Raw genomic sequence first — 27,877 nt, forward strand, 5'->3', positions numbered from 1 at the left:
GTTACGTTCTTGGTTAGATGGTCTCCATGGCATCTGGACAGTGCATGTAGCCTAGATTTTCCTACAAGTGCAGGAAAACTCAGGTGGCTGCTATGCCTGCTTATTCCCCCTACAAATAATTAAAATGTGATCTGGCTAGCAAATGTGACCTTAGAAAAACACATTTAAATAGAGAAATATCCAATTATTTTTTTAATTTTTTTTATAATTTTTTTTAAAGATTTTATTTATTTTTTGACAGAGAGAAATCACAACAAGGCAGAGAGGCAGGCAGAGAGAGAGAGAGAGGGAAGCAGGCTCCCCGCTGAGCAGAGAGCCCGATGCGGGACTCGATCCCAGGACCCTGAGATCATGACCTGAGCCGAAGGCAGCGGCTTAACCCACTGAGCCACCCAGGCGCCCCGAGAAATATCCAATTACTAAAAAATATTTTGAGGAGAAGGTATTTTAAGAATGCCAAGTAATATATACAACATATGTATTTTCCAAAGCCCAGGAAGGGAGTTTCTGAAAATGTCAGTTGCATTTCCGTACTACTTCAAAAAATAAATGAATAAATAAGGCATGCTCAAAAACAGTGAAATTATACCTACAGTAAAAAAGGTTAGGGGCCCTTTTTGAGGACAGGGCCTGGACAGAGGACAGGATTCCATCTGTATTTGTCACATAGGAACTTGCCATCAGATTCATTACTTCAAGATTTCGCTGTGTGTGTTTATCTTTTTCCTAATTCCCTATGCATGGTATCAGACAGATATATATATATATATATACATATATATATATATTCTCCCACATTTCCCTTTTTACTTCACACTAAGTTTTTTTAAAAAATTCCGAAATACAGATGCAAATGTCTGTGGTCGCAAGGTTTAAATATTTTTTTAATTGCTAGAATGGCTATTCCCAGTTCAGCTACATGTATTAAAATGGATGAATTTTTTTAAAAAAAAGGCTTCTCCATCAGGGTTTCTCAACAGCGGAAGGATAATCCTTTGTAGAGAGGGCTGACCCTGGCCTCCATGGCTAGATCACACTAGCACCCTCCTCCTAGACATGACAACCAGATGCACCCAGAGAGTGCCAAATGTCCCCCGAGAAGGCAAAAATTCACCCCCGGTTGAAAACCAGTGTTCTAGAGTTTACACCATAGGACGGGAAGTGGTAGAGCACGGGGAGGGAATGTCCCCGATTTTACAAGGCACTACCAGATAGTTGCCCAAAATGTTCCTGCCAATTTAGTATCCAACCAGCGGTCTGTAAGAAACTCCGATCCTCTGCATCTTTGCCAGCCTACGGTCTTAGCTGGATGTTAGATTATTGCCAGCCCTGGGAGAGCGAATTGGTGTCTCAGAGCAACTGAATTGTGAATTTCTCTGACAGAGGCTCTTTGTCTATTTTTGGCTTTTCATACTTTCTCTCCATGAACACGCCTTTTCATGTGCCCTGCCTACTTGGTGGGTGGCGGGGGGGTTGTCTTTCTCTTGTTGCTTTTCAGGGCTTTATTTTTTTTTAGGATACTAATGTTTTGTTGGGCATATGTTTTTGCACGTACCTTCTGGATAAGGGTTTGCCGTTTTCTATTATTGTTTCCTTGGGGTGAATAGAAATATTAATTTTAACATCATCTGCATTTTTAATATGTTCCTTTATTTGTTTTAAAGATTTTATTTATCAGAGAGGGAGAGAGAGAGCCCGCGCAAGGGAAGGGAGGCCGCAGGCAGAGGAGAAGCAGCCTCCCTGCCAAATGAGGAGCCCAATGTGGGACTCGATCCCAGGACCCTGGGATCATGACCTGAGCTGAAGGCAGAGGCTTAACCAGCTGAGCCACCCAGATGTCCCTAATATGTTCCTTTATGATTTGGGATTTTTTGTGTTTTAAGAAATTCTACCTTATCTAGAGTCCTCAAAAATATTTTCTCACATTCCCTGCTAAGTGTTTTCAAGTTTTACAGAGTTGAGCTTGATGCACAGTGAGAGCAAGAGGTCCTGTTTCATTTTGTGCCCTCCTGGGAATAGCCAGTTGTCTGAGCGTTGCTTATTTGAAACCCCGTCTGTTCTCCCAGGGAGCAGACAGGGAGTATGGGCTGTGACATATATCAGGTGTCCAGGTGTTCATGGTCTGCCTGTCCTGTTCCTTTGTCTATTTTTCTGTCTCTGTGTCAATGTCACGCTGTCATGACTATGTCAGCATATAGTGCGTCTTGATATTTGCTCAAGAAAACCTTCCTAGCTCGTTCGTCTTCTTTGGGAGCATTGGGGCTATTGCCAACCCTTTGTTCTTTCATGTACACTTTGGAGTTAGGAGAATTTTGCAAAGAACCCTATTGGGATTTTGATCAGAACTGCCTTAAATCTATCACACAGTTTGAAGAGATAGGACATCATCTATCCTGTCCTCCCACCGATGAATCCCTCTATTCACAAAAGTCCTATTAAACACCTTTCAGTAAGAGTTAAGATTTTCTGTATAAAGGTCTTGCCTATCTGTCAGCAGATGTAGTTCTCATTTTATTTTATTACCGTAAATGGCATCTTTAGCAAAACTATAACTGTTCTTTATATGACGGGTGGAAGATTCTGTATGCGTTCATTAAATAAAGTGAATTAGGGGGCTCCCAGGTGGCTCAGCGGGTTGTGTCTGCCCTTGGCTCAGCTCATGATCCCGGGTAGAGATGAGCAGGGCGTCTGCTTCTGCTTCTCCCTCTCCCTCTGCCCCTCCCCCTGTTGTGCGTGTGCGCATGTGCTCTCTTTCTCAAGTGAATAAATATACTCTTTTTTAAAAAATTTAAATAAATAGATAAAGCTAATTAGTTGTGTTGTTCAAGTCCTGTCTATTCTTACCAGCTTTTTTTCTTTTCTTTTCTTTTTTTTTTTTTTTACAATTTGGCCTATAAATTATTAAGAGGTATGTTGACACCTCACACTCATTAGGACGACTGCTATCCAAAAAAAATAACAAGTGTCGGCGAGGGTGTGGAGAAATTGGAACACTTGCGTGCTGTTGGCACGAATCTAAAATGGTGAGGCCACTGTGGAAAATGGTGCTGGGATTCCCCCAAAAATGAAACTGAGGATCACCGTAAGGAGGCAGCGATAACACCTCTGAGTCCACACCTGAAGGGACAGAGAGCTGTACACCTATGTCCACGGCAGCATCAGCCACGGCAGCCACGGGGTCCAAGCAATCCACGTGTCCATCAATAGAGGACTGGATAAATTGTATATGATACACACACACACACACACACACACACAGAGGCATATTACTCACTCTTAACAAGGAAGGACATGCAGACACATGTCACCTCATGCTGAGTGGGATAAGCCACTCCTGAGAGGACACGTATGGTTCCACTTCCCTGAGGGAGTTCTGGATTGTGAGGGAGCGGCTGGATTCACAGAGACAGAAGGTAGGATGGTGGGAGGGTGCCAAGGGCTGGCGAGAGGGGAAGATGGAGAGTTAGCCTCTCATGAGGACGGAAAGCCCTGGGGATGCGTGGTGGTGACTGTTGTACACAGCGTGAATGTGCTCAGTGTCACTGATCTGTATGTTTTACACAGTGAAGACAGGAAACTTTATGTTACGCATATTTTCTCACAACAAACGAAACGTTGGAAAGAGGCGTGTGGAGATGCCCCCTGAGACGTGGATTTGTCGGCCCCTCCTTCTGGTGCCCTGTGTTCACTTCATAGGAAACACATGCATTCTAGAATTGTGGGCTCTCCCTGGTGGATTTACTACCTGGTAGCAATCTCCTTTATGCTAACTATTTTTTTAAAGATTTATTTATTCATTTTAGCCAGAGAGAGTGGGAGGGACTCCACACTGAGGCTAGAGCCCAACACGGGGCTGGGTCTCATGACCCCGAGATCACTACCTGAGCCTGAGCCAAAACTGAGTCAGAGATTCAGCTGACTGTGCCCCCCAGGCACAGTCCCCATATGATGATTTGATCTAAATGTCATTTTGTTCAATACATCTGTTACTTAGTGTGCTCTCGTCCATCCCTTGACTTTCAACCCCAGGCAAAGAGCATATGGTTGGGTTTTGTACTGTTGCCCATAGGACACTCTGACTCAGCCCCCCAGGCTTGCTTGTCTATACAGCCTGGGACTACTGGTATCTTTGGAGCTATTTCTACCCATTTTTCGTATTTTTACATGTCTTCCTCTTCTTTGATTTTCCTTTTTCTCTATTTTTGTTCTTCTTTAGGATTGTTTGAACTTTTGCTCTTATTCTATTTTCTCGTTTGGAAGTTATATAGTTGGTTTCCTTATTCTCAGTGCTTAACCTAGAAATTTACCATATTTATTTTGTTAGTGATTGATTCATTGATTTAAGAGAGAGCACAAGTGCAGGAGGGACAGAGGGAGCGGGAAAGAGAATTCCAAGCAGACTCTCCACTGAGTATGGAACCCGATATCGGACTCAATCTCAAGACCCTGAGATCATGACCTTTGCCAGGATCAAGAGTTGGGTATTCAGCTGCACCACAGGCTCCCTTGCCATATTTATTTTATAAAGCTTTAATTAATATCTCAGCTTTAATTAATATCCCAGCCTTTGCCTCGAGGGAAAAATGGTTTGACCACCATCACTGCTCTCCCAGGTTACAAGGTATCTGTTCAGTATTGTAGTTCTAGCTTCTGGTCTTTTTAATCCTGTAAAGTAAACATCACCTGTTTAATAGACACAATATGTACCCTTCAGTTTTAAATACTTGGTTTCCAATCAATCCTTTGATTTCTTCTTTGACTGATGCATTAATCAGAAATGTGTTGCTTAATTTCCTAATATTCAGGGGATTTTCTGAACATCTTATTGTTACTAAATTATAATTGAACATTTCCGTCATCAAAGAACGTGGTTCTGTATGGTTTGGGTTGTTTTCAATTTGAGATGTACTTTATTGTCTGGCACATGGCCTATCTTGCTGAATTTTCCATCCAGATGAGAAAATATGCGATTTCTGCTATTACTAGGGAGATGATTCCATAATGTCAACAAGATCAAGGTCGCTGATGGAGCATTCCAGCTCTCCTTATATACCTACTGATTTTTATCTTCTTTGTCTACCAATTACTGAGAGAGCGAGTGATGTCAAAAAAATCTGCAGCTATGATTAAAATTTGCCCGTTTCTCCTTTTGTTTCTGTCAGTTTTGATTCGTATACTCTGAAGCTTTATTAATACAGATATACATGTTTAAGATTGTCATGGCTTCTTCACGAATTGCCCCTTCACCTCTGTGATACATCTCTGGTAATATTCCTTGTAGTAACTTCTGTTATTTTTATCAATAATTATAATCATTAATTATTAATTAATTGTTAATAAATAAATTAAAATAATTTATAATACTAACTTTAAAAAGTATATGTATGATAATGTATTATATATTATAATAATTGATCATTTTAATAAATTAAAATAATAATGCATGGAATAAATAAAAGATAGCTATTAATAAATAATTATTAATAGTTAATTGTTGTAAATCATTAATGATTAATTATTATTATTTTGTCTATCAGACAAAATAGTCATGTAGCCCTGGGAGACCCCTTATGTCTTCCATGGTCTGCTTTCCCACATTTCTCCTGTATTTAAAGAGAGTTTCTTGTAGACAGCACCTCACAGGGTCCCTCTGTGTATGCAGTCTGGTAGCCTCCATCTCTTTCACAGGATGGCATGTCCCTTCACTGTGACAGTAACTGTTCACAGGGTTGGGCTGAAGTCTGGCACCTTGCTTTTCATTTTCCTTACCAGTTCTTTATTTGTGTTTCTTTTTTCCCTTTCTTATTTAGAATTAAGTCTTTTTATCATCCCATTTTATAACTTCTATTAACTTAACAGCTATACCACTATTTGATTTTTTTTACTGGTTGTTCTAGAATTTTTAATGTGCATCTTTTCTTATTGAGGGTTTTATTTGTCAGAGGGAGAAGCAGTCTCCCCACTGAGCAAGGAGCTGGATGCAGGGCTCGGTTCCAGGACCCTGGGATCATGACCTGAGCCGAAGGCAGATGCTTCACTGCTGGAACCACCCAGGCACCCCTATAATGTCCATCTTTATCATGGTCTCATTCAAATAACAGATGCCTCACAGAGCCTTTCCTTTGTGCCATTTTACTTCTATATTTCTTACAAATTCAAAAGTGCAGTATAATCACTCTTGCTTAAAACTGCCAATTATGTTTTTGTACCAACTTTATTGAGGTAAAAATCAGTCTAGAATAAACTGCATAGACACATAATGCAGAGCAGTTTTGACACACATATACACCTGTGGAACTATCAGCACCATCAAGATAATGAGCACATCCATCCTTCTGAAAATTTCCCAGAACCCTTGGAGACCACTTCCACCTCCCTCTACCCAGCCCTGGTCCCTGGCATCCTTCCGGACTTGTGTCACCAGGCACTAAAGCTGTTGTTAACACTTGTATAGAAACCTTTGTGTGAGGGACGCCTGGATGGCCCAGTCATTAAGCATCTGCCTTCGGCTTAGGTCATGATCCCAGGGTCCTGGGATCAAGCCTGGAATCAGCTCCCTGCTCAATGGGAGGCCTGCTTCTCCCTCTCCTGCTCCCCCTGCTGGTGTTTCCTCTCGAAGTGTGTCTCTCTGTTAAATAAATGAATAAAATCTTTAAAAAGAGAGAGCTAGAGAAGCCTTTGCGTGGACATATGCCCTCGTTTCTTTGGGACACATATCTAGGAATGTAAGGTTCCGGTCATGTGGAAATGTATGTTGAACTTTTTAAGAATGGACACACTGCTTTCGAAAATGGTCCCACCATTCTACACCCCCACCAGCAGTGTGTGGAGCTCCAGTCCCTTCACAGAGGTTGTGTCGTCACCACAACCTGTTGTACTCTGTCTTTTTAGGTTTACACATTCTCACTGGTGCCGAGTAGCCCTCACTAGACTTTTCATTTTTATTATGGGCTCATAGATGGTACAAAGTGACAGGCCTGAATTGTAGATGCTGTTCCCCAGAGAGCATTTAATTTGTTTCTTTTTTCAAGTTTTTTTATTTAAATTCAAATTAATTAACATATACTGTATTAATCAGTTTCAGAGGTAGAATGTAGTGATTCATCAGATTGCATTTGCTTCTTTTGGGCTCCAGGGGGCGCTAAGAGCCTGTAGCTATTTTAATTTCCTTTGCCAGGTGAGTTTTTCCTTGGAGGCCAGTGCAAATTGGATCCTCAGACATACATGGGAGCAGTCTTCTGGCTACACATTCACGAGAGAGACTGTTTATTTATATCATCTTCTGTTTTTCTGCCAGAAGCTGGCGATATGGGGAGATTTGTTCGTTGGTCCATGACACCGGCCAGAGTTCCTCAGACTTGAAGCTCATGTCATAGATGGTTGTACCCAGTGGAGGCCAGACTTCTGGGTTCATCCTCTGGTTTGGGCTGATTATTCCTCTTTTTGCGGGGAGGTGTGTGATCCTTGGGTATTTCCCCCGATTTTCCTGTGAGTTCAGTGTATTGGAAATAATCCCCCATCTCAATATTTCCGTCTGACAAGGTATTGCTGTAGAGAGCTTCCTATCTAAGCATGCTATTGGGATCCCAAAGTCTCCTTGTGTGATTTTTATTGTTCGTTTTATTAATTTAGGTCTTTCATTCATCTAGCGTTTACTTTTGTATTTGGTACTAGATCGGAGTCTATTCCCTTTTCAGATGGCTAGCCAGTTATCAGCAGTATCGGTTAATAGCAAACCTATATGCATGCACCCTACAGCATTTCACAGAATCCTCAAACATCCCTGTGAGGCTATTAATATTACCTCTATTCTATAGAGGAAGAAACTGAGGGACAGAGAGCTTTCCCGAGTTATTGGTGGAAGCCCTGGGTTGGTTAAAAAGAAAACATGGAAATGGAATACCGAGCTTTGCGGAGTAGGAAAAAAACCAAATTATGTGGTTACACAAGTATTGCTCATTACCCTTGACGGATGCGGAAGACCTCAGAAACAACAACTGACCTACTTACCGCGTGCCTCCGTTGTACTGTAGGAGCACTGACTTTGATCCCACAACTGTGCCTAATAATAAGCACTGTTATTGTCCCCGCTAAACCAACGAAGAGATTGAGGCCCAGAGAGATGAAGTAAGCCGCCCAGCAGAGGGTCACCCCTCTGCTGAGGGATAGGCTGATGAACCCAGACCGACTGGCTCTAGAGGCTGTGCCATCCCAAAGGCAACCTCAAAAGTACCCAGACAGTGTGTGAAGCCCCCAGTGGCCTTCCTGTCACCTGCCACAGACGGGAAGGGAAAACGCGATCATGGAAGTGTTGCCATTGGAAGGACAGGTGGAGCTTGGCGCTATTTTTGTATGCTTAGAATTATCTTTGAAATTATATTTTGAATAAAAAGAAGTTTAATGCACGGGGAGGCACCAATGGGTTAACAGGTGGTTGGCTCTAAAGCACTGGATTCGGGGAAAGGGGCTGCTCCGAGTTTTCTAATTTCGCCATAGTGATAATGCGTTATGTATTCTGGTGTGATCTGGAAATATTAAAAGACATAATTGGAAGATGAGCCGTCGCTGATTGGCTCTTCCCGGGCAACTGGGCGCATTTATATAACTGCGGTGCGGGCGGAGTGACTGGCTCTGCCAGAGCGGGGGCGCGGGGAAAGGCTCGCCTGGCCCTCCGCCCCGCCCCCCTCCCCTTCTGGCCCCGCCCAGTCCCCGGCTGCCCGGAAAGCCCGGAGCTCCCGCCACCCTGCGCGACTGGGACTCTGGCCCAGCGCGCCAGCCCAGGCCCCCGGCGGCGCTACGCGGTTCCCAGCGGACAGAGCCCACGCTCCGGGGACCCGAAGCGGCGGGGAGGAGCGGAGGGGCGCCGGGCGGGCGCACCAGGGGCACTGGACCGGAGCTGCGGGCGCAGGGCGGCAGCCCGGGAGGGCGGGCGACATGCAGCGGGACGGCGGCCAGGCTGCGGGTCAGTGGCTGAACTTGCGCCCCTCTGCGTCGCGCGCGCCCCGCTGCCCAGGAGTGCAGAGGTCGTCCCCGGTGCTCGGGTGCCCACGCCGGGCGGTCCCCGGCCCTAGAACGTGACCCCGCCTGCGACCCGCCGGGTCCTCTCCCCGCGCGTCCCTGGGCACAGGTGTCCGTCCCGACTTCCCGCCGCCTCGCTGCGGCACTGTCCGCGGCCTTCAGTGCTAAAGTGGGTGCGACCCGGGCTCCGGAGCTGGCCTGCTATCCGGGCCGTCGCACAGGGTCCCGGGCGCTGCTTGGGGCACACCGGCGCGCGCAGTCAGTGGATGACTTTGGTGTTGAGAGCAGTTGCGTCGTGGGCCCTCCCCCGGCCGTGCTCCAGCTCTGGCTCAGGGAACCTGTGTTCACCTGTCCCACGTAATGCCCCCAGCGACCTGGGGGCCGGCACTGTCACATCTCCACAGTGGGAAACCCAAGGCTTTCAGTAACCTGATCTCGGCCTCTCGGGTCATTAGGGCATAACTAGGAATGGAACCCAGTTCTGTGGGTGCCAGAGAGTCTCGCCGAGCGCGCAGATGTTAGAAATGATGCTGGAAAGGTTCGGGTCTTTGTCCAGAGCCTTCCCTTTTGCAGAAAATCCCGTTTCCTAACCCCATAGGACAATTAAGTGAAAATGGTTTAATTTGCTCCTGGCTAATGTGTTTCCCGCACTGGAGGGCAAGTGGCATTGGAGCCTAAAGTTGAACCCAGAAGGTATTCTCATGTTCCAAAGCAGAATGGGACTTAGAGTAAGGGCAGTTCTTGGCTATTGCCTGCTTCCTGGCTGCCAGGCCCTGTAACCACCACCTCAGTCTTCCGTGGCCCCTTCCCATCTTATAGGCAGGGAAACTGAGGCACTAAGCAATGACATGGCAGGTAGGTGGCAGAGCTGGACATTGTAGCTGATTTATGGGTGTGACCACTGTACTGTGCAGCCAGGGGAAGCCAGGGCTCCCAGTAGGCACAGCCTATCTCTGGATTGGAGATCGTTAGAACATCATAGAGCATTCTTGGCTTCCGTTTACTCATAATCAAAAAGAGAACAATCACCATGGCCTTTGTCCAGGGAACTAAGACTCATATTAACCACGAGCTCTGTGTACTCTGTGTTGTTGTCCACTGCTGTTTCTGCAGCCTCCGCCTGGGGCCTGGCACTCTCTCTGTCCCTGGTACTTAGGTCTGTCCCCCAGATGAATAAATCATGGTAGGGTTGACTCCCAAATGGGCTCTTCTGTTGCCCCCTGTGCTGGATCTTTGGAAAGAGGCCGAGGCAGGGGAGTTTGGGGGCTGGGCCCAGCAGGGTGATGGTGTCTGAAGTCAGGCTGTACTGAATGGGAGAGAATTTCTGCTTGTTGGCAAGGTGGCTGGGGAGGTGGAAAGGGTAGGCAGCCCAAAATGGGGAGTCCCATCTGCCCTTACCCTGCTGTGGACATTCAGAAAGGTCACTGACCTCCTTGAACTTCCTTATCCACCCGTGGATGTCACCATGGTGATAAGCCATGCTCAAGATTAAACAACATAATACACGCACAGGGTCTATTGGCCATCCGTGTTGACTCTACCTTTCAGTGTCCTTTATATCAGTTGGAGGAATGTGGGGTTGGAGGAGCATGAAGGTCCAGCCTCCTGGAGCCTCGAATGCGACCAGGGCACCTGTACTTCATGCCGAAGTCAAGGGAGAATCATAGAGGGATGTGAGCAGAGAGGGAGGTGGTGGGACTGTCATCTCTGGGCTCAGAGGACGGTATCTCTGGGAGGAAGGTGAGTCTTACACTGTTGGCAGGTGTAAGATGGGTCCAGATCCACGGAAGGGAATGTGCCAGCCACAGTCTATCTGGTCTACCTGGACCACACATGCCCTTTGACCCAACAATCCGTTCCTAGAGAGCCCACCACATGAAGGTGATGCCGTGTGTGCAAAGACCAGGGACAACCTGGATTTTTTACCAGGGGCTGCTAAATGCACCATGGCCTGTCCACGCTGCAAATACGATGCAGTCTTCCCAAAAAATGTGGCGGCTCTAGATGGCCAGCAGAAGGAGCTCCAAAGCATAGTTTGCATAGAAGCAAATTAAGTTCAATGCAACTAGTTTGCCATTGTGCAGGGGGATGAAATGTGTGTAAATTCGCAGACTAGGTCCAGAAGGCCTTGTGATGTGCCCCCTAACAGGGAGGGACCTGGGTGCTTCAGGATGGGAGAGGGGCGAGCTAGCTCTAGCTTTTACCATTACACCATGGGTACTCCCTTTGAATTCTACACCATACCCATGAGTTATGACTTTAAAATACCATCTAAAACAAAAACAAAAAAGAACAGTGAATGGATTATAAGACCTTGACCATGTGGCTACAGAAATGGGGACAGGCCAGGAAAGTTCTAGAACTCTGGGTTTGGTCATCACCATTTGCCACATTTCCTCTTCCTTGAACTGAGAGGGAAGTCAGTGATTCCTTCCTGCCTTTCCTCTACCGGGTGAGTTGGTACCTGGAACAGTTTGGCAAGGGGCATTTCCTGCATCATGGCTTGTTAAATAAGACAAGATACTAAGGGGGTCACACTTGAGGACATACCTTGAGAGCTGTAACATTCCCCTCAGCATGGGGAGCCACAACCAGGACAGGTCGGAGAGAACAGACTACTGGGCTGGCAGCCAGGAGACCCGGGTTCCAGACTCCACTTAGCCATTCCTACCTGGGTTTTTCTGGATGATCACTCTGCTTCCCAGTACCTCGGTTTCCCCAGCTCCTCACGGGCCTGCATGTGTACAGAGGCTGGAGAAAGCACAGTCTCACACTTGTGCACCTACTAGACCTGAGCTACGCAGCATCCCATCCCTACCTCCCTCCAATCTGTAAAATGGAATCAGAGGATAACTTGGCCACAGTCCACGTTCCCGAGGGATAGATTTCTGCTAATGCATTGGTTTAAAATGCCCCCCAAATAAAAGACTACTAAGGGCCCTGTGTGTATTTTACAAGTTTTAGTCTAATCCTCACCCCCCAGAACATCAGCTCCAGGAGAACTGGATTTCTGCCGGTTGTGTGCGCTCAAGTCTGCATGCCCAGCACACAGCAGGCATCCTGTTGATCAGTGCCTGTTGTGGGATAGACCTCTCCACCTCCATGAGGCAGGCATGAATTCTGCCTCAACATGTGCAGCGGGAACTGCAGTCCTTATGGGTGAAGCATGTTGCTAATGATGTGAAGCTCATCCCTGGAAGCTGGGGTCTGAACATAGACGGCCTGGCTCCAGAGTCCACGCTTTTAACAATGGTTAAGTGGTTAAAATGTTAAATTGCAACAGATGGTGGATTTGGGATATTTGGTTTTATAAACTTTTTTTTACATTTAACCATTTTTCTTTTTTAAAAAGATTTTTTAAAAATGTGAGTGAGAAGAGAAAGCATGAGAGAGAGAGAGATCACAAGCAAGAGGAGGGGTAGAGGGAGAAACAGGCTAACCGCTGAGCAGGGATATGCTGGGCTCGATCCCAGGACTCTGGGATCATGACCTGAGCTGAAGGCAGAAACTTAACCAACTGAGCCACCCAGGCGCCCCCACTTAACCATCTTTAAATGCTTAAATGGCTTACCAGGCTATGGCCCCTCACTGGAGCCTGCCTTATTTCTATGCACCACCTTCTCTGTGTGTGTAGCTACTGTTTGTGCCCCCAAAAAAGTGACCACCAACTCTGGTTTCCAGAGTTGGCTGTCACTTGTGAGCATCTGAAAATTCATGTGTCGCATTACAGAGTGCCTATGCCAGATAGACCCAGGGGGTGGCGGTGATTTTGATACCTCTGACCTTACGGGGCCATTTCTTCCTGTTTCAGCTACTGCAAAACCCCTTCTCCCACCTCGAGATGAGACAGGTGGACTGCCCCGAGGGTGCTCTGTGATCCGCACCCACTGCCGGGATCCCTCGTCTCTGCCCATGCAGCACGTTGTGCTGGCCAACTGGAGTAACCCAAAGGAACAGGACACAGGGGAGCCAAAGGCAAGTGCTATACCCAGGCCAGGCATGGAGGGTTCATGTGCTGGGCCAGCACTGTTACCACCTTCATGCTTAACATCTCCCGTGTTCTGAGCTCTGGGCTGGGAACTCCCGTGGCTTGTCTCTGAATGCTCTCAATGCTTGGAGGTTGGTATTTTTACCTCTGCTTTTCAATGAGGACGGAATTAAGGCACAGAGAAGTTAAGGGACTTGCCCAGAGTCACACAGTAAATGGCATGGCAGGATTTAAGCTCTGAGTGTCTGGCTCCTGAGCCTAGCCACTGCAGGAAACTCAGCATCACTGGTGAACATTCTGGGGTGAGCATTTTCCACACGGAGATAGCCCGATCCAGGCTGAAGTCTAAGTAGTGGTTGCCTACCAAAGGGTCTGCTCCATAAAAGGTGCACAATGATTTCTTTTTCTTTTCCCCTTATTATTGTAATAGTTCAAGTAAGAGATGACCAGGTCTGCTTAGAAACACAAAAATAAAACAGCCCTCTGTATGCATTAGTATGAGTCTCAGCTTCACAAAACAGAAAACTCCCCCAAGCCATAGTGATTTAGACAACATCGAAAGTTGTTTCTTTCTCATGTAAATGACATATAGACGCAGGTGGTTTGGGGCACTGTGGAGGCATCACCACCAGCAAAAGCCCAGACAATGTCCATCTCACTGCTCTACTCTCCTTAGCATGCTGCCTCATAGTCCAAAGTGGCTGCTTGAACACCAGCCCTCATGTCTGCCTCCAGCCAGCAAGGGGGAGAAAGAGGCAAAAAAGATGCCTTCCTCTTATGAAGGTGTGCCAGAAGTTGCATACCATAATTTACTTTGCCCTTATTGGCTAGAACTTAGTCACATGGCCCCACCTGGCTGCAAGGAAGGCTGAGAAACATTGATTCCAGGTGGCCATGTACCCAGCTAAAAATCAGGGCTCAATTCCAAATTAAAAAGGGTAGAATGGATACTGGGGAGATGAGTGGCCATGTCTGCCAGAGCCACAGAGAGAGGTGTGAGGAGCCTAACTCAGGTTTGGCTCCCCTTAAGCCAAAGCTAAATTCCAATCATGGTGGCACTTTCTTGTGTATATCTTCCTCGTGTGACCATCACAAGCCAGCCCCACTTTCTGGGTGGAAGGTGCACTCAGAAAGGTCTATGGACTTTCTGGTGGCAACAGGCACAGAAGGCAGTAGAACAGGATTAGAACACAGGAGGGCTGACTTCAATCACAGAACCAGACACTCCATGGGCTTCCTGGGCCCTGGCACCTGTCCTAGCCTATAGAACCCTTGCAGCCAACAAGGGGAGAACTGGCATCTCCATGCACTGAAGAGGACACCAGGGCCCAGAAAGGTTAGGTAAAGTCCTTGAGGTTCCACAGCCAGTCCGTGGAGACGTTGGGACTCACATCTGGACTGTTTTACTCTTGGACCACCACCCTCCATTCCAACACAGAATCATCAATTATCTCTGAGGCTTCTAGTCTACAAAGCTGGTTAAAGCTGAAATGAGCAATTACGCTAGGGAGTATCACGGGTGTCTAAGAAAGAAAGCACGCTTTTGCAGTGTTGGTTTATTTCAGAAACAAATGAACTAGAATTCTGATTTAAAAGGACTATGCTGTCTAAAGGCAGGGACCCAGGTTTTAACAGTTTAACCTTTCTCATGGTGTCTAGAACCATGCAATGCAGGTACCATCTTGCAGTAATTACACTCACTGTTCAGATGCAGCAGTGGGGTGGGGTGGGGGGTAGGGCTGCCAGCCCTTTAGCTAAACACCTACTGTCCTCTTGCAAATAGCCAGTCCCCAAAATTTGCTGGGGAGTTGACTGTAAAATGCACAGAAGTCGAGAGTCTTTTCTTAAGCATTTCTGAGTCTGGTTCTCAAAGGAAGGACATGAAAAGTTGCATAAACAAACTACTTTTCTCTTTGATGCTCAGTCTCCTTGTAGAATCCTGTTCATGAGCATGTCCTTGAGGTCTTCCCTCCCAGGCAAGGAGAAGACACACGTGCAGAGTCCCTGCTAGGTGCCTGGTCCTGTTCTAGCTCTTTACAAACACTAGTTCATCGTCCCTGTGCTGCCTTTTGCATCATAGGTAGGAGCTGCAGGGGTAAGGACAGCTCTCAGACTGAAGGTGGGTCAGAGCTGGGGTAGGGGGTGAGGGGGCGGGAGGCATGTCTGTCACTCTGGCCCCTTGTACCTCCCACTCCACCCTGCTGACTCCCAGAGGAGCTTTTCTTTGTAAAAGAAAATTCTATCTATTAAACCAAATATCCCAAATTCACCATCTGTTGCAATTTGAATATGAAAGGTCTGTGCTGGTCAAGAATCCTCTCAGAAGGGATATTCCCCCTTCGGTCTCTGCTCTGCTGAAAGTGGGCTTTCTGCTCCACTTTCCACCACCCTGTTTTTTTTCACTCTTGTCTTGTTCACCGTGTTCTGCGCTGCCTTCTTCTTTTTAATGAATGTCCTCAAGTGCGTGGGAAAGTTCTCTATGCAGTAGCAGCCTGTGCTAATGACCAGCTCACTGCGTACGTGGCTCTATTTAGGACCGAGTCAATTAAGGGCAAATTCTGTGTGAGAAATGGAGAAAGAACAAAAGGCTGCAGAGAGACATAGCCCAAGTGCCTCTGTCTCCATGACTCTAGTTTGTGGGCAAACTAAGAAAACACTCCGGAAAAATGATCTTATAATAAAGAAGCTGAAACAAAGGGCCAAGGATGGCCATGAAATGATTAACAAGCACCCTTATTTTGATTTTTGATTTATAGAACAAGGAGATAGAGAAGTACAATAAAACACATGGAAATATTTCCTCTAATCAGAAACAAACGACTTCCCCTCTGTGCTATAGCAGAGGAGCTGAGCAAGGAGGGAGAAGGGATAGCTCTGGCTGTGAGGCAGGGCAGAGGTGACCTGGCCCACATCCCACTTGACCCCAGGCAGCTTTGGGTTCTCCCTCAGGAGATACCGCTTTAACAGAAGCCACGGCATGCTCCCGGCTCTCGGCTTGGCACAGCCCCTCAGTGGCCAATCGCACCATCTTCCTGAATGTCTTCCCACGGCATGGGATGACGATAATCTTTACTTTCACTGGGGAATGTGAGATTCACATTCAGGAACACGCGTGTTGGGAAGTCCTTGGTGAACTCCATTGTAATGGGGGTGGTTTCCAAAAGTGTTCATTATAGGAAATCAGAGCTGACGTCAGGCTCTGGGAGCTGTCCGGGGTGCTGAAGAAATTGTCTTTCATTTTCAAACTCCAGGGATTAGCATAGACCCTGCTGTCGGAAGGGAGCCAGGGAGAGTGTCATTATTGTGCATCTACTGTATGCCTGGCAGCTTGCTAGGTGCTCTGCAGCACCGTCTCATTACATATGTTTGCTACCCTGGCTCTGTGCCTCTTCCTGGCCTGAGCTCAGCCCTCCTGCTCCTTAAGCCCCTTGATGCTAACTGCTGCCCAGGCTGAAATGGGCATGTCGGGGACAAGCGTTGAACAAAAATACTGGAACAGTTGAAACAGAGGCTTAAAAGGACACATTCTCAGTTCTCTCTATGATTCTGGGCACATGTGTGTGTTTGGTTTGGGAAACTTGGAATCCAAGCCCTGAAAGCAAGGACACCCAGTCTGTCGCTCTGTAACCCCTACCTCTTGTAATGAATGGTTGCAATTATTTATATACAAGTCAGCCTCTGCGACTGGCCTGTGAGCTGCTTGAGGGCAAGACATGGGTCCTCTTCAGCCATCTAGACTCTGAGCAGGCACAGAGCCCTGATGATAGCAAGGGCTCAGTCACTGCCCATGGATCCAACACACACAATGAATGGAAGAGTAAGTCTGCAACTTGGGTCTCTCTCCCAAGACTGGCTTCAATCTTAGCAGCCTGCACCGAGCGGGCACTTCCTGGGTGCCTGGTCCTGTTTTAAGAACTATGCATATATTAGCACATTTAGTCTTTACCACAGCCCACAGGTAAAGGCTATCCTAATCTCCATTTTACAAGTGGGGAAACTGAGGCATGGGGATGTTCCTTACTTGCCCAAGGCCAGACAGCAGGTAAGTGGCAGAGCTGAGATGTGAACTGGGCTGGGCTTCAGTCAAGCTCCGCTGATAACCTTTGGCCCCTCCCCATCCCTTTCCCCAGTGCTGAGGTTTGTCCTCCCAACCTGCCCCTCCCGCTGGGAAACTAGTTACCTAAACCTTGGGTTGCTTTCTTGATCTCACCTGATGAACATTCCACAGCTTGGATGAGAAGGGACATCGTCCAGACTCCTGCACTTGCTGGGAACTGGGGCAGGGATTCGCATCTCTATGCCCTGGTCCCCTTGTGTTCAGGGGTTCATCTCTACTCTGCAGAGTTGCTAGGAGGTGAAAGGCCACAGGGACCAAGACTTTAGTGTCCTGCCATTATTGTTGTAAGTTGTGATGGGAATCTGCTAAATGGTCTCTAGATTTTCCTCTCTGCTATTTCTGTTTCAGAAAATGAAAGGGGGCTGGCCCAAAGGCAAGAAAAGGAAACTCACAAGGGATATTTCTGTTCCCCGTGCTCCTGTGACAGGGTAAGGATGGGGCAGCCTACCTGACAGGGTTCTAAGACAGTGGCCATGTGTGCAGGGCCTGGCCATGACCATCTTAGTCTTGATCTGTTTTCCACTGGGAGCTTCACACCACAGGGAGGGGATGTGGGTTGTTAGTTCTTTAAGCTGTAATAACATTCTGATGCTCAAAAGGAGAGGACAGAAGAGCTGCGTGTGGGTCACAGACCAGAAGATGGTGTGTTTGGGGCCAGCAGGTCTGGTTTCCCTTCTAGGCTTACAGATGTGGGTGTTCTGGGCTCAAGATGCCCTTCCCAGTGCCCGGAAACCTTGTCCCTTATCATCCTGGCATCTTGGGCTGCAGAAAACAGGTCCCATGACAGTCACTCCCCATTGATCTGCATGTCACCCTGCTGTTCTGGAAGCTTCTGCTCTTTTTCCTTTATCCCCATGTTTCTCAGAGTGAAGGCCTTCTTCTCCATCTCCTGTAACCCTGTGGACAGGTGGCATTATGTATGTCCATTCCACAGAGGGAAAAACTGAGGCTCAGACTTGAGCTTCTTGGCATGCCTCATGCCCCTTCCTTGGGGAGCCTTCTCTGGCTCCTCTGTCTTGCATGAGTCTCTGGATAAACCAGCCATTCGAGTATTTCTCCTTCTTGAATTGACCTCCATTCATGGTTATATTGAAAACATGGCAAAGCCATTATTTATTTTTATGACAACCAGGAAGTGGAAATCGCTCCCCTGGGCCTGCTGCCCCTCCCCACCCCCTGCAGCCGGTCGCTCAGAGCCCCTGTTTGTTCCACTCCCGGCACAGGTACGTGATATTCCTAAATGAGCAGAGGAGTCAGCTAAGAGCCAAGCATCCAGATCTGCCTTTTACAGAAATCACAAAGATGTTGGCGGCTCAGTGGGCTCAGCTGTCTCAAGAGAAAAAGCAAGTAAGTCCTTTCCTGCATAGAACAAGGAGGAAGCAGCCCCCTCTGCCAACAGCCTCTATCTGGGACTGTTCTCCCAGCACATCTCTTTACACTGGAGCTATAGGGAACCTTCTGGAAACCAGGCATGTGGTGCCTCTCAGCCCATCCCTTAAAAGCATTGCAATTGCTGGTTCTCCCTGGTTTTGGCTCCCACCATTTAGCAAACTGGGTTGAGCAGAATGACTAAGCCATGAAACATGGGTGAGTTGTCCCGTAAGTTTAGGAAATTCTGCGCTAAGTCACGTGAGATAGGTTTTTCCCTCTGCAGAATGTTTTGGGAGCACTTGATATGATTCTGTTCACTTAGAAAGTATTTCAGCAGAGGCCCATGCTCTCATGGAGGGAGGCGTGGAGGGAGAAAGAGGAAAGCACTTCAGGGGCATGAAAGTCTCCGAGGCTTAGCTCTAGGGTTAGACATTTCTCAAACTAATTCTACATGGAGCCCCTTTTCCAGTGAGCACCTGTAGCCTCCCATGGAAGTATGTTCTGGGGGTCACAGAGGAGGAAACACCAACCTGTGGGGTACAGCCAAAGCCCTTCTAGCAGAACATATGTGTCCACTGTCAATTTCTGCCATCCCCTCTTCTATACTTGTCAAGCCATGCCTGCCCCAACCTAACCTCCTCTGAGAAGCCCTCACAAACCCCTCTAAGAAGGTCTGACCCCAAAGCCTATTCTTCTCCCAGAACAGCCTCTTGCCTTCAGAGTGTCATTTCTCTGGGTCAAATGCAATGATCCTGAGATGAACTTCTTTAAACCTCTTCAGTCTCAACTTGTCTTGGCCACAGAAAACCTGTAGTTCAAGTTAACTATTACAGAGAAGTCCTTATTTGGGGTTGGAGTGTCCATATCAACCCTCGTCTTACAACCCAGCTTTACAACCACTTGGAAAATAGATCCAGTGGCCAGCCACTGGACAACCCCTTGCCATCCTGGACAGGGCAGACCCCTGACTGTGGCCAAGAGCTAGAGAATGGGTCTCAGAGGAGGGGAGAGAAGGCGGGACTCCACTGAGCATCTCTCATTCTGGCTCTGGCTATGACTCAGAGAAGCCACTCCTTCCAGGGCTGCAGGAGAGTCAAGAGGGTTGAGCCAATGGAAACATCAGGAGTGGGGAGGAACTGTCCCCACCATACACATTCTAACACGTCAAACCAATCAAAGCAAAACTATTGCCATTACACTTGGGTGAGGATGGTTAGGGTAGGTCCCCACCTGTTACAGTGACTTAAACCCCTAACATTCCAGTCTGAGCGGCTGAGACAAAATTAGAATTTGTTATGCAAATTAACAGAGTAATGGCAAAGCCTAGTGCATGTCTGTTGGGACAGCCAGAGTCAGAGTCTCTGATCCAAGGTTTTAGGGGGTCTCTGAACTATTTTCATGATCTCAGAAATCCTTCACCCTCTCCCTGAACCAGCTGCCAAGCTTGGAACTCCTCCAAGGCCTAGTTTTAAAAACCCTGCCTTACACCATTGTCAGCTGCCCCCTTGGTGGGACTCAGGTCCCTTCAAGAACGGGGCCGGAGCTATGTGCCACCTGACAGGTGGAAAGAGGGTCTAGAAGCCTGAGGAAAGAGGCCATCTGAAGGACTGTCTGCTCCACACTTTAGAAGGACCACCTAGCATATCAATGCTTCAAAATAATTTTAACTTAATAACATGATTATTTATTTAAATTACCAAGTGCCTAAAGTAAATAACCACTGTGAGTATTCATTTACCAGGCAAGTGTTCTTAGGGGAAACTTTTGCCCCTCGCATCGCTCACACTGTCCCTCTGTGTCCCTGGGTTGCACCAGCCTGGTGTGGCTGGAGATCAAAGTCCCTGCCTTCAGGGGCTCACAGTCAAGGGGGTCAGGACCCCGAGGCAGTGGCATCCAATCTAGGGTGAGGGTTACCCAGGACACAGGTCTGTACCAGAGACTGGCGAGTTCCAGGAGGTTCCTGGTGTGGTAGTGCCCAGCCCAGCCTAGGGGGGTCAGAAAAAGATTCTCAAGAAGGTAAATAAATGCTCTATGATGGATCTTGTAGGATAAGTATGATTTGGCCAGAGGAGGAAAGGTGAGATGGGTGTTTCTGATGGAGGGAAAACAGCCAAAGGGGGTAGCTTGGGGCTGGCTCTGATTTGTCCCTTTATCACCAGTACCAAGCCCAGCATGCTGCACAGGGTCAAGCACTGATTTTTTTTTTTTTTTTTTTTTTGGATGAGTGATGATTGAATGGAAGTGGCATGCCCCTCAAAAGGGACCTGATAGTGCCACCCTCCTCTGCGGTCACCAGATCACACATGGCAGAACCGCAAAAGCCTTGGAATGGGGGGAGGGGCAGTTTCCAGTTGATTGGAAGAAAATCTTCTGTAGGGCCAAACAAACATTCCTCAGACAAGGAATGAACTTAGTGGTAGGTAATGAGGGCCCCACCCCAGGGATGTGCAAGCAGAAGCTGGGTAGTAGCTTCTTGGGACCTTTCTAGAGAACTCAAAGCAAATTGGAGGAGGATCCCCCCACCCCCCGCCACACTTTCAGATAAGAAAAGCTGAGAATCACCACCGCGCTCCTTCTTCAGAGGTATGTTTATGAGGCAGATGAAGACAAGCAACGCTACATACGTGAGCTGCAGGCCTACCAGAGCTCCCAGGCGTGCAAAGCCTTCCTGCAGAGGCAAGCGGCACAAGAGGCGCACGCACTGTTGGGTGAGTGGGGCCCGGCCGGGCCGGGGGGCGGGGCAGAAGCTAGCTCTCCCTGACCCTGAGGGGGACGCTTGACAGCAGAAGGTGTGTTTGGAAAGCCTGGGAGTTAGCCTTAGCCTCACTCAGTGTTCACACCAGTCGCCTATTTAAAAGCTGCACCCTCGTATCTTTTGGGTATGAACACTTTGTCCTATAGAGGGACTGTGATGGTCCCTGGCCAGAAAGACACCCAGCCCTGGCTTTCTTCCCGTCCATTCACCGCCACCCTCCCCCACTAATGCTTCCTGGCATCACCACCCACAAAAACACACACACACACACACACAAAAACCACTCACGCCAAAATCCTTGCCTTGGGATCCAGCTCTGGGGGTCCCAGCTGAAGGAAGAGAGGGAGCTCCATTTATTGAAAGTCTACTCACCACGCCTTCACCACGGAGGGCACCTCCCATTCTTTGTCTCTTCTCGCTCACTGGCAGTCATCACCAGCCCCTGGTGGCACCAGTCTCCTCCTGGCGACGTGTGCCCACTGGGCAGAGTCCTCACCAGCAGGGGTCCGGGAGCTCAGATCCAGGGAAGTGGGCTTTTCATTGACCGTCCCTGGGGAGTGTTGTTCCCTGTGCTCTCCGTGCTGGGGGCTGGGCAGCATCCCCAGGGTTCCCCCCGGCAGAGCCCATCTGTCCCCCGCACTGCTGCTTCTCGCTCCCACCTAAGCTCTCTCCTCAGTGGTTAGGGTGTGGGCTCTCCAGACCAAGTGCCTGGTTCAAATCCCAGCTCTGCCGCGTGCTGGTTCTGTGACTTAGCTCTCTGTGCCTCAGTGTCCTCATATGAAAACTGGGCCACAATGGGTCCCTCTGGGCAGGGCTTGGTGTAGAGCAGAGGACTAAATCATAGGGAGCATGGTGCTTGGTACCCAGCACATGGGAAGAGTTCAGCGAGCATTCACACTGGGTATCCCCCACTTTTTGCTCAGCAGCAAAGACTCCCCACCCCAGATTCATCCAGAGCAGGGATTAGCAAACCTCTATAAAGGGTTAGACCATAAATATTTTACATTTTGTAGGCCATGTGGTCTCTGTCACCTCCGCTCAACTCTCTGGTTGAAGCAGGAAAGCAGCCATAAACGGGATGTGTGGTGTGCCAATAAAACTTTATTTACAAAAACAAGCAGAAAATCAAGTTAGTCCATAGGCCTCTCCACTCTGGTGCATTGTGTACACTGGGTTTCTATCTCACATTTGTTTTTAATCAAGCCCCTGCAGATAAAAAACCATCAATCTGCAAAACACTGATCTAGCCCGTAACTATTAGCAGACAACGCACTGAGCTCAGTGGGACCTCCGGTCCTCACCATGAATGTCACAGCTAAGAAAACTGCACCCTGGGACCTTTGGCCAAGGGTACACTGAGGGCAGCTGTCATTTCCTGCTGGTGTTTTCCTCCCTAAAGATGCCGCTTGTCCGTCTTAGCAGAGAACACCTTGTCCTACTTACTTCCAACAGAGCATTGTTTTTTAAAAAGTTGTATTACTGACTGATGCAAGACATGGCAATTGTTTAAAACTTACCCTATAAAAATCTATGAATTACAACAGAACTTTTTCAACATCACCTAGAATCTGCCATGCTAATCAGAAGGAACTCTTCATTTTTTCCTGGTTTCTGGCTCATCGTTCGTATGGGTCAGGTGCTTATACATGGAAGTCAGAGGTAGCATCGTGGCTTTTAGGGGCACTCAGAACTCAGTGGGAACTGAGCGGCTGAAGCCAAACACTGGTCCTCCAGAAGGAGCCTGGAGTCACTTCTTAGCTTCGGGGAAGCACTCCCAACCCTCAAGGTGATCACCCTCCCCCAGATGCTTTCTAACTGATGCCACCTGTCTTCCATCAGCACCAGGCACAGCAGGAAACAGACTGGAGAGGGAGGACCTTCCATTCTCACCACTTAATGTAAGTATTTGTTTTCAGGGGTAGAGGGTGGGTAGTGGTTTTGAAACATCATCTCGCTGGGCATGGGAGACTGAAAAATGTTCATCCTCCAAAGATCTAGCTCTCAATCCCTGGGACCACGAATATTACCTTACAGGCAAAGTGGCGGCTCTTCGGGGATGTGATGAAATGAGGGCACCAGATAGCCACAGGGGGCCTTATAAGAGGGAAACAGAAGAAAAGTTCACGTGACCACGGCAGATGAGGTACAAGAGATGTGGCCACGGGCCTAGGGATGCGGTCAGCCACCGGAAGATACTGGAAGGGGCCAGAAGGGGCCAGGAACAGGTTCTCCCCTAGAACCTCCGGAGGAAGCTTGGTCCTGCCAACACCTTCATTCTGCCCCCCGCCCCCCAGGCTGATTTTGGACTTCTGGTCTCCAGAACCGTGGCGGGATGAGTTCTACCCCTCCACATCACCAGGTGTGGTGACAGATGGCAGCAGCTCCAGGAGACTGATCTGTCTGGACGCTGGATTTTCTGTGTTGCTGGAGTGTGGCTTCTGTGTCCGCCTCTCGCAAAGGCCTTTACTTCTGTGTTCTTGAGGCACGTAGGCTCTGAGCCCAGCTCTGTGGAGGCAGTAAAGAGTGCAGGTCTCTTGTCTCCTGGCCTGGGGAGGCTGGCAAGCATGAGATAGATCATTCCAGGAACTGACTGTGGTGGAGACAGGCCGGTGCTGGAGCCCCTGAGGCTGTCTGGCTGTGTTACTCACTGGGCAGACAATGCTGACTCCCCCTAATGAGGAGTCATAAGAATACATGGAAAATTCCACAGAAGGCATGCTGGGTAGGAGAGGAACAGATGGAAGTGAAGCTGAGGTTGCTCTAGACAGAGGAGACAGGATGGGCAGAGACTCGGGGTAGGGAGGCCACGTCGGGTGTCCGGGGAAGAGAGGTCCGTTCAGGCTGCGTGGAGCAGACAGTGAGCACATGGGGACGAGGACAGGGCAGCCATGCCTAGAGTCACCAGACCATATAAGCTGCAATGCAATTTGTAGGTGTTCCCCTTCGAGCTTTAACTGACAAAGAAGTACCTATTTCACTAACAAATGAGGAATAACCAAAAATGAATTTTAAGGGGTAGCTAGACATGCTGACAATGAAATTTTCTGGAAGGTGACACAGAAAACTCTCACCCAGGGGGAGTGAAAATGAGTTGGGGGTACTTTTACTTTACACTTTCTTTTTTCTTTTATTACTTTAAGCATGCATTCATCATAACTTTAAAAGTGGTTTTAAGTACACCTTTTATCATGACGATAAAACGATCTTAGAGTGCCAAAGACTTCCTAAATCTGTCATCTGCCTGAAAGGTTGGCCCCTTGGGGCCCAGGCCAGGCTGCAGAGGTGGAAGCCCCTCGCCCCTCCTCCGCCCTGTGCAGCCAGCTGCTCCCCCACCAACCCAGGCCCCCCTACCCGGAGCCTGCACCGGGCCCCACCAACTGCGTGTCAGGCGGGCCATGACCATGGCATCCGTCTCCCCTTCTAGTCTCCTCTGCCTTCCACATGCCCAACTGTCCTGGAGGGCTGCCAGGTGCTGGTCCAGAGCCTCCCCCTTTCTTCCTCACCCACCCCGTGACCTCAGACAAGCCCCCGCTGTCCTTACGACATGCAACTCAGAGCACGACTGTGAATGGATCCGAGCCAGCGGCTCTGTGCCTGGTCCACAACATGTACCCAGTGACCTCTGGTTGAATTGAAAGTCGAAAACCTGAATTGATTCTAGTAGACGAAGACCTCACACTTCTATTGAGAGCCGTGTGACTAGTACACAGCACCAGAGATTTACAGGATAGTGGTTCCTGGCTGTTTTTTTCAACATTTTTTTCTTGGGCACCAAGCAGTTTATTTTGGCTCGACAGCCCCTTCCGAAGCTTGGCTTCAGGTTGCAAAGGGGATTGGTGGTGGGGATCATCTCAGTGGGGGTGTGGTCCCTTCCCTAATCATTCCCAGGGTCATCCTACATTGTCATGATTAAGTGTAGGTAAAGGATATATTTCTGTAAGCAAAGGGAAGAGCGCAGATCGTTGTATTAGGATGTATGTGAGCTGGGTTTGGACACTGACTGATGTCTCAGCACCAGCCCCAGGCTTGGGGGTGCAGGAGCCCTTTCTCAGACTTGCTGCACTGCAGACCCCTCTCCCATCTGTGAAGTTCCTTCCCGGCTTGGGGCTTCCCAGCAGCCCTTCCCCATCCCTCCCTCTCTGCAGCTCCCAGGGCCCACCTCCCTTGTGCAAGAAATCGCACAACCTCTTCCAGGCTGGGGACACATGTCTGGGCTGAAGGAGCTAATCTCTGATAAGGGACAGAAGTCCTAGGAATCGGTGAGCAGCAGGATGTCCTGAGCCTCGTAGCTCCTGGCTGGCCTGGGGTTGGGAGAACATACAAAGTCTTTGTCAGAAAGCATCTCATATGAAAACTTGGGGAATTTTTACATCCCTAAACTAATAAATATAAGCAAGTGCCTACAGTTTTATGTTTCTTCATTAATTGGGTTTTTCATTTTAAAATAATATATGTGCGGGGTGCCTGCATGGTGCTATCCGTTAAACTTCCAACTCTTGGTTTCAGCTCAGGTTGTGATCTCAAGGTCACGAGACTGAGCTCCATGGTGGGATCTGTGCTCAGTGGGAAGTCTGCTTAGGACTCTCTCTCCCCCTCTGCAACAAATAAATAAATCTTTAAAAAGAATAATAATAATATATGTGCATGGTGAAAACAAATGTAAACAGCACACAGAGGCTTCTGGGAAGAGTTGGGTCCTGCTCACGGGTCCCAGCCCGCCTCTGCGCCCCAAGGCATCCACTGTACCCAGATCCTTTCTAGTGCGTCTCCCAGAAATACCCATGGATACACGCAAGCACCTATGGGTTCATGCATAGGTATTTTGATAAAAGGACACATCTTTATTATTTAATCATAGAACTCATTTTGGTTTAGAATTTCAAAGTAAACTCTTTGCAAGGAAGCAGAACTCAGAGCTGGTCCTGGCTTTCTCAAACAACACTGGTAATCGGAACTCCCTGCTGTTCCCTCCTGGCCCTGTTGCTTGTTCCTTGTTCCTCTCACTTCCTAGAACTCAGTGATAGAGGTCTTGGGATGGTTTGAAATTCTCAGCTGTGCTGGAGAGGCCTCAAACCGGCAAGCGGTTTCCCAGGGGGGAAGGAGTGAGTGGGACAAGCAGGACGCAGCTCAGCCAGCGTGAAGTGCGTAAGCCCCTCTGAGCCAAGTTCATGTTCAGAGGTGGCGGGAATGCTGTGCTTCCATCCACCTCTGAAACACCTCTGTCCACAGGGGGATGAAGGCAATGACCTGTGCTGTAGGACCTGCAGGCAGTTCTTCAGCTCCCTGCATAACAAGAAGGAACACCTGCTGGGAAAACAGCACCTGCAGAACCTCGCAGGTAAGCCGCCCACCCGCCTGCTTTTCGCTTCCATTTTAAGACCGGATCTACTCCAACGCTATATCGAGTGTGCATTTGGGAGGGCGTGGGTCTTCCAGAGAACAGCCTACGGAGTCGCCTCTTCATTTGTTTTATTCATTTTGGGGGTGTAGTTGACACACGACGTGACAGTAATTTCAGGCGTGCAACATAGTGATTCAACAAGTGTCAAAGTTGTGCTCTGCCCCCACCACCCCACCCGGGCGGAGGCGCGACTACCACCTGTCACCGTGCAACACTGTTCCAGCGTCATTGACTCTGTTCTCTGGGCTGTGCCTGTTATTCCAAAGGTCTTTCTCATCCCATACCTGGAAGCCGGTACCTCCCCCTCCCCTTCGCCTGTTTCCCGCAGCCCCGTCCCCTTGGCAACCATCAGTGTGATCTCTGTATTTATAGGTCTCATTCTGCTCTTCGCTTGTTTGTTCATTTGGGCTCTTTTTTTTTTTTAGATTCCACATATGAGTGAAATCGTATGGGATTTGTCTTCCTCTGGCTGACTTATTTTGCTTAGCATAATAGCCTCCAGGTCCATCCATGTTGTCATAAATGCCGCACGTACGTGAACACCACACCTTCCTTATGCCTTCTCCCACGGGCGGACTCTCGCCTGCTTCCATGTCTCGGCTCTTGGAAATAATTCTGTGACAAACACAGGAGTGCATACATCCTTTTGAAGGACTGTTTTCATTTTCCTTGGGATAAATACCCAGCAGTGGAATTACTGGGTCATATGGTCATTCTATTTTTAATTTTTTGAGGACCCTCCATACTGTTTCCCAGCGTGGCTGCACCACTTTGCATTCCTACACCCCCCCACCCCCCCCCACCCCCGTGCACGAGGGCCCTTTTTTCTCCGCACCCTCACCAATACCTGTTGTTTCTTGTGTGGTTGGTTTTAGTCATTCTGACAGGTGGGGGTGGGGGGCGGTGCTCCTTATAGTCTGGATTTGCATTTCCCGGGTGCTCCGTGTCTGCTCATGTGTCTGTAGGTCTTCTTTGGAGAAATTTCTGTTCGGGTCCCCTGCCCATTTTTTTAATCAGGTTGTTGGTTTTTCTGGTGTTGAGCTGCATAAGGTCTTTACCTATTTTGGATATTAACCCCTTACCAGAGAGGTCGTTGGCAAATATCTTCTCCCATTCCCTAGGTTGTCTTTGCTTTATGGATGGTTTCCTTTGCTGTGTGATTGGCCTTTCACCAACCTCGGGGCCTGGATTTCACATTCTCCCTGCCTGCAGCCTCTGTGGCCAAGT

The 27,877-nt window shown here is 48.4% G+C and overlaps 1 protein-coding gene across 2 annotated transcripts in view; it reads left to right on the plus strand.

The window, feature by feature from the left end:
* Positions 1–8,742: 8,742 nt before the first annotated feature.
* Positions 8,743–27,877, plus strand: part of LOC123937193 — a 28,883-nt gene continuing 9,748 nt past the window's right edge. For both annotated transcript variants that reach the window (XM_045997854.1, XM_045997853.1), the window contains exons 1-7: positions 8,743–8,962; positions 12,830–12,993; positions 17,472–17,551; positions 18,347–18,470; positions 21,076–21,202; positions 23,089–23,147; positions 26,479–26,587. In XM_045997854.1, coding sequence (XP_045853810.1) covers positions 8,935–8,962; positions 12,830–12,993; positions 17,472–17,551; positions 18,347–18,470; positions 21,076–21,202; positions 23,089–23,147; positions 26,479–26,587 — 691 coding nt within the window. In that variant the 5' untranslated portion in view covers positions 8,743–8,934. The remainder of the gene's footprint in view (positions 8,963–12,829; positions 12,994–17,471; positions 17,552–18,346; positions 18,471–21,075; positions 21,203–23,088; positions 23,148–26,478; positions 26,588–27,877) is intronic.

This window comes from Meles meles, chromosome 2 (genome assembly GCF_922984935.1).
Source record: "Meles meles chromosome 2, mMelMel3.1 paternal haplotype, whole genome shotgun sequence".
Lineage (NCBI taxonomy): Eukaryota > Metazoa > Chordata > Mammalia > Carnivora > Mustelidae > Meles > Meles meles.